The following is a 7,419-nucleotide window of genomic DNA, read 5'->3' as shown; positions in this document are numbered from 1 at the left end:
TAGTACCCGTTTCCTAACAACTGCATTACTTACCCGGTGGTCCCAGGATATACGAGCAATGCGTCGAAGACACCTATGATCGAACACTAGTAGCCTACGAATATCCTCTACTCTTATCGGCCATGTTTCACTGCCATAAAGTAGGACGGAACAAACTGCTGTACAGTAAACCCGTCCTTTTGTTGCTAGACGGATATCTCGCCTACGCCATAAATGGCGCGAGCTAGACGAGCCTTCTGTATCCGTACTGAAATTTCGTCACACACCAGACCACAAAGGCCGACGAGACTCCCAAGATGAGTGAAGCGGTCGACACGCTCAACTACTTCACTCCCTATCATTAGTTCGGGTGCCGATGCAACCCAATCCTGAAGTAACATTTTGCACTTCGAGGGAGAGAATCGCATCCCGAACATGCCTGCATTGTTGTTTATAGTGGTCAGAAGACTCTGCATTTTGTCAGCGTCTTCACCGAATAAAACTATGTTGTCGGCGTATTCTAAGTCAACAAGTGAGCCTCCCGGTAAAAGTTTAACTCCAGGAGATTGAGATGATGAAAGTGATATCTCTAAAAGCATGTCAACGACAAAGTTAAACAAGAATGGGGAGAGTGGACAGCCCTGACGAACACCACTTGAGGTGACCAATTCTGATGACAGTTCGCCATAAGCTCCAACTCGACCAGTTGTGTTCGAGTAAAGAGCCTTTATGAGGTTAATGTACTTCTTTGTTACTCCTTTCACTGACAAACACTGCCATAGAACCTCACGATCAACGGAGTCAAATGCCGCCTTAGGGTCAAGAAATACTACTATTGTGGGACGTCTGAATGTATGTCTATGTTCTAGGACCTGACGTAGAGTGAATATCTGGTCTATGCAACCACGTCCAGGTCGGAAACCAGCCTGGTTTTCTCTGGTCTGCTCTTCACGAGCTTTGGTTAGGCGTCCAAGTATTATTGAAGCTAATATTTTAGACACTATATTAGTCAAACTGATCCCTCTGTGATACCCGTAAGGTCATAGTAGAGTATTCTACTTCGATCTGAAACATTTAAGTGGGTCGTTTGGCATCACAGATCAACAAACAGATAACGGTAACTGTGTGATGCAGTTGTACTCAGATAAGCGTCTATTCCTGGCAAGTGCAGACTTTAAGCAAAAAAGAAAGGACGTAGCTCAACTTGGAGATCCTCAACATCAACACAATGATGGATAAAAAAAGACCATATTTCAATCGGGGGACGTTTTGGAGGCTCAACAGGAGACTGACGCTCCTACTGGTGTATGTATTCGGACTGCGATCACGTTCTAGTAAGAGCACGGGTTTCCAAGTGTTTTACTGAACCTGAGGAATTCACAACGGGAGGCCGCCCTAAATGTTATTTCGATGATGTGCTAAAGAATCCTTTCAAGGGAAAATTAGTTAAACATCTAATCAGCTGTGTAGAAACAGCACCTCATCACTTACTGCAGACCGAATTTGGCTGTTTTTTTGTGTGAGAGAATCGTTCAACTCGTTAGACAAAACTGTACTCAGAGATTGTATTTTGAATAGTGTTCATGAGAAATGTACTAGTCAGTTAAACACTAAAAGAACAGATAATGGCGATCGTCTGTTGCAGCTGTGCTCAGATAACCGCCTATTTCTTGCAAATACTAACTTTAAGCATAAGGAAAAACATCTTTTGACATGTCGACCCTCGAATTCGTCCCAACGTTGGACCCAACTAGATCACATCGCTATCAGCCACCGATGGAGGGGCTCGAAAGAAGACTGTCGCTCATTCTGGAGCACATGTTTAGACTCAGATCATGCTCTAGAGAGAGCACGTATCTGGAAAAAAAAGTTAGACAGACATGTAAGTTGTGCCCACCCCGAAGCAGCATGGAATGAAATCCGAAAAGCTGTGGAAACAGCAGTGATATCCGCTAGTAAGGTAAATCATAAGGTCAGGGAGAAAGAGTGGATCTCAGCAGCATCTACCGCACTGGTAGATGCTCGAAAACTCATCCCACCTGGCTCTGAACATAACGAGGAGTGAACTCAGCTTAAGCGCAGGCTAATAAGATGCCTACGCAATGATCGCAAACAGTGGTGGATAGCGAAAGCAAGAGAGATGGGGAAGGCAGCGGCAATAGGTAACAGCAGACAGCTATTCAGACTCATTAAAGAAACCGGTATTAGGAACCCAACTATTAGCGAAACTATCGCAGACAAAGATGGGCATATCATTCATTCTCAATCCAGGAGATTGAATCGATGGGCAGAACACTTTAGGGATCAGTTCAACTGGCCTTCAGTCACACTTCAGTTACCCACGATCCCCAGTCGTCCTGAATGGCAAATTGAGGTAAGTCCTCCAACTCTCTACGAGGTTGAAAAAGCTATAGGAAATCTAAAGCGAGGGAGAGCCGCAGGTCCTGACAGGTTTACCCCTGAGATTTTTAAGGATGGTGGTCCAGTACTAGCAACGAGATTGACTGAGGTCTTAGGTAGAATCTGGGAACTGGACGTAATTCCATCTGACTGGTCCCAATCACTGATTGTGCCAGTCTATAAGAAAGGACAAAAGTCCTCCTGTGACAATCACAGATGGATCAGTTTGACTAATATAGTGTCTAAAATATTAGCTTCAATAATACTTGGACGCCTAACCAAAGCTCGTGAAGAGCAGACCAGAGAAAACCAGGCTGGTTTCCGACCTGGACGTGGTTGCATAGACCAGATATTCACTCTACGTCAGGTCCTAGAACATAGACATACATTCAGACGTCCCACAATAGTAGTATTTCTTGACCCTAAGGCGGCATTTGACTCCGTTGATCGTGAGGTTCTATGGCAGTGTTTGTCAGTGAAAGGAGTAACAAAGAAGTACATTAACCTCATAAAGGCTCTTTACTCGAACACAACTGGTCGAGTTGGAGCTTATGGCGAACTGTCATCAGAATTGGTCACCTCAAGTGGTGTTCGTCAGGGCTGTCCACTCTCCCCATTCTTGTTTAACTTTGTCGTTGACATGCTTTTAGAGATATCACTTTCATCATCTCAATCTCCTGGAGTTAAACTTTTACCGGGAGGCTCACTTGTTGACTTAGAATACGCCGACAACATAGTTTTATTCGGTGAAGACGCTGACAAAATGCAGAGTCTTCTGACCACTATAAACAACAATGCAGGCATGTTCGGGATGCGATTCTCTCCCTCGAAGTGCAAAATGTTACTTCAGGATTGGGTTGCATCGGCACCCGAACTAATGATAGGGAGTGAAGTAGTTGAGCGTGTCGACCGCTTCACTCATCTTGGGAGTCTCGTCGGCCTTTGTGGTCTGGTGTGTGACGAAATTTCAGTACGGATACAGAAGGCTCGTCTAGCTCGCGCCATTTATGGCGTAGGCGAGATATCCGTCTAGCAACAAAAGGACGGGTTTACTGTACAGCAGTTTGTTCCGTCCTACTTTATGGCAGTGAAACATGGCCGATAAGAGTAGAGGATATTCGTAGGCTACTAGTGTTCGATCATAGGTGTCTTCGACGCATTGCTCGTATATCCTGGGACCACCGGGTAAGTAATGCAGTTGTTAGGAAACGGGTACTAGGTAAGGATGGCAAGTCGATTGATGAAGTACTGAAACTTCATCAGTTGAGATGGCTGGGACATGTGTTACGTATGCCCAACCACCGACTGCCCTGACGTGCAATGCTTTATGGTGTAGGAGTAGGTTGGAAGAAAGCTAGGGGCGGCCAGACCAAAACATGGCATAAATCCATGAAGTCGCTGACAAGTGGACTGGGCCATGTTGGTACGTGTAGACTACCTGGTTGGGATTCGAGAGATGATAGTAACCGATGGTTAGAGACCTTGAATGACATGGCTCAAAATCGTTTGCAATGGCGAAGGTGCATCCACTCTTTGTGTTCTACCAAATTCGCTTGGCCTTAATAAATAATTTTATTTTCCATACTCTTTCTTCGTTTATTTTTCTTCATCCCCTATCAATTATTTACTTATAATTTTTCTAATATTCGCTTCCAATTATCTGAACACTTCTTATTACGTAATCTTATAATTTCTATGAATGTTATTTCAGAGTCTATATTTTTCTAATCATTGACCTATTTTCCTATTGTGTAACATTGATTCAAGCCTTTTATTATTCTTATCACAACTAGTACACCTGTCATTACACTATCAATTTGTACTTTTCACTTATTATTAATTTTGATTATGTAATCTGTTCCACTGTTATCATTGACTCATAAACTGCCTTGATTGGTTTAATAATTTCGTATATGCATATAAATATTACTGTATATTAGAGTAAAGCCTGATGAGGATCTAATCAGAAACAATATTGTTCGCTTATATATGTTGTTCTAAATCACAATATGGGAATTTTTCAAATTTTCAAATTCTAATCTTCTGAATTCTTCATGTCCGTATCCTTTTTCTCTTTCCAAATTTATTTCACCGTGTTATACCCCTTCAATAACATCTTCAAACCCTTATCTTCCACATAATACTTATACTCTTACTACTTCTACCAATATGGGATTTGAATCGACAACTTCATCTCTGTGCTAATGTGGTATGGCAACTCGAACTGATGTACGTACGTACGAAGTTCTACGTTGTAACTGACTGACTGACTATGACCTTAAGATCTGTAGCTACGATCAATACATTTAAGTGTCTGACTTTCTGGAGATTACAGTGTCCTGTGGAACTCATTTGGTACTTTATTCGTGCTACAGTCAGTGAAGGTTTGGGAAGGGGCGACGACCTTGCAGCGTGAATGCAGAGCCCAAGGCACAGGGCGGTCACACATGGCCCTTATGAGAATAGTTTTTGATGTGCTCTCAGACCTTACGTGCTGCATGCGTGCAAGCGACTGATACTTTCCAGCTATACAGTTTATTTCTAATTGGGAGCAGTGAAACAGTAAATTATTATTTACAAGTTTATAATGCACCCAAAATTAAGCGAAGTATTCAACTTAAGTGTAATAGTAATATTCCTTGCCAGACAACTACTAATAGGCCGGGCCAATAAGATATATTAGTTCAAGCCCAAATGCTAAATGGGAAATGTCGATGGGTGAAAGCTCTTGGTTGAGGTTTGGTTTAATTACATGAGGGAAACATCAGTGTAGACACTCTGCCTCTTTTAGCTGATAGTGCTTCCTACTTGTTTCTAGTTTTGTTAATCAAGTAGCTAAATGGGGTCACTTATAGGTGTGAACATCAGCAACAGAATCGGATGGCCGTCCGACACAACAGCTATCACAATACCCCCTGATCATATAGCTCAGAAACCTTAGTGGTTTTAATATCGAGTACGGTACGAAATGGTCTGATGAAATTACATTCATTAAAGCGCAGACGTGAGTAATCCAGAATTAGATTAGTGAGACGGAAATTTTTTTAAATCTGTGTGTATATAACTACCAGTATTTCCATCACTATGTGAATAATATACCATAAACACAGCAACGTTACAACAAGAGATAGATTTACATGATAAATAAATAAACATTTATTAGCTTCATTGAAATCATGAGCCGATTTCAGTTAAGCCACTACTGAGGAGTTCCATACTAGGACATACCGGCCATCCGGTGCTTCTAGGTTTTCAATGGTGGCCTAACTTAAATTGGTTCGTAATTTTAATGAAGTTGAACAATCTCCACAACCCCATAATGAAAACTATTGTTAGCATTACAGTAAAATACGAATAAACATTACAGGTCTGACAAATAGGAAAAATGTATAAAACTCGGTGTTTTTCTTTTTGGTATTACAGTCAATAATACGTTTGTAAGCGAAATACTAAACTGTTGTTGGCAGTCTAATAGATAAGATGGTCAAGTATTAACTATAATGCAGTCAAGAGGTATGTATTGCTTAAAGAACAATATCTATCAGGATGATACAAGACTATCGAAATCGCAACAACACACCAAACCTATTACTGTTGTAACTGGCTACAAAATGCCAAGCAGGATTAAACTGATAGAATGCAACTTCATGATTTTAACTAGGGAAATCAACTGAACAACTTATTAATAGGACGATGAATTTAGTTGGGTTATTATACGGTTGTATCAGCAATTTCACAAACTTAAAGAAGCTGTCCAATGATACGAAATAGTAAGTGCTTGTTGAAAGGGTAGAAGCAACAAGCTAGTACGAATAATCCTTTTTTACAAATTATTCACACTGCTACCTTTTAGACAAAACTAAATGATAAAAATGAACAGAGTTAAATGATAGTCGGTTTTATAGTCATTAATTTCTTCGAATAAACATACGAAATAGACTAACAGTAAGCATAAACTCTGCTATAAATAAACTGTGTAAACCAAATAGGAAAGCTCCTTTGCTAAACCAACAAATCACTCAGTAAATGGTAACATTTCTGTCATGAAACGCTAACGAATATACTAGCCGCATGTGTCTTTTAACATCGTAGACGGTTTCAACAGTTTGCATATTTAGTGAGGAATTAGTTATCGATCCTATCATAATTAGAAACGATAGGGGGTTTCATATTACTTTATCGCTGGTTAGAAATTTTCAGTCTCAAACTGAGGAATTCAATTCACTGGTGTAATTACAATGGGTGATTAAATAATGACCACGGATATGCGACAAAGGTGTTTAAAACTACGTCTTATCATCTAGCCTAATTACCATATACTTAGCCTAATAGAAAATATGTGTGGAATGTTTATAAGCAAACTGATTTATCAACTTTCACAAAAAAATTTATGTAATATGTTTCTCAGCCACTAAATAATGATAATAGTATCGATCAAGCTTAGGCAGATTCACCTTAGATTGAAATACCAATACTTCATCATAAAAAGTCATCTAATGCCTTCTTACCTTGTGTCCAAAGAATTCGTAATCCAAATACTTATCAAATCGATCAGCAAAGTCTATCTCTGATGGAACCCATCTAACCTTTTTTGAATGTAGAAAAAAAACATTGGATTTGATTAAATAACTTATACGTCAGTACCGAAAATCAACCAACAGATTTGTAGTTATTTACCAATACTCAAATACCATGTCATATATTCATATAATCATAGAAACAAATCAAAATTGAACCAGTGGATATTTATTTTACAGTAGATGGCAAACACTTTTAATGCACTGTTTAGCTACGAAATTACTTATCTACTTGAAGATATTTATGTAATATCGATGGTCATTGTTAAGACGTTTATTTTGATTGTCCTTTCCTACGTTCCAATCTTTTATTTTGGAGTTATTTAGCCTTTTTCTTAATAGCTGATAGACTGGGTCGACTGATGCGTGATCGTGGTGTCCGATTTTAAAAATACCCTTTAGTTTTCTTCATGCATTTCCCGTTAAATATCTCAGTCCTCTAAGTTGGACACACGTCCATAAA

The 7,419-nt window shown here is 39.8% G+C and overlaps 1 protein-coding gene across 1 annotated transcript in view; it reads right to left on the bottom strand.

The window, feature by feature from the left end:
* The window catches only part of Smp_165020 (putative transmembrane 9 superfamily protein member), a gene marked incomplete at its 3' end in the record, with an annotated part of 93,234 nt that overhangs the window by 25,325 nt on the left and 60,490 nt on the right, over positions 1-7,419 (bottom strand). Inside the window, exon 15 of the mRNA XM_018798146.1 lies at positions 6,888-6,965. Within this exon, the coding sequence (XP_018653117.1) occupies positions 6,888-6,965 (78 nt within the window). The remainder of the gene's footprint in view (positions 1-6,887; positions 6,966-7,419) is intronic.

The sequence above is a fragment of the Schistosoma mansoni genome, chromosome 6 (assembly GCF_000237925.1).
Source record: "Schistosoma mansoni strain Puerto Rico chromosome 6, complete genome".
In the NCBI taxonomy this organism is placed as follows: Eukaryota; Metazoa; Platyhelminthes; class Trematoda; order Strigeidida; family Schistosomatidae; genus Schistosoma; species Schistosoma mansoni.
The sequence above is the reverse complement of the archived record's forward strand: the minus strand, read 5'-3'. Positions and strand labels throughout refer to the sequence as shown.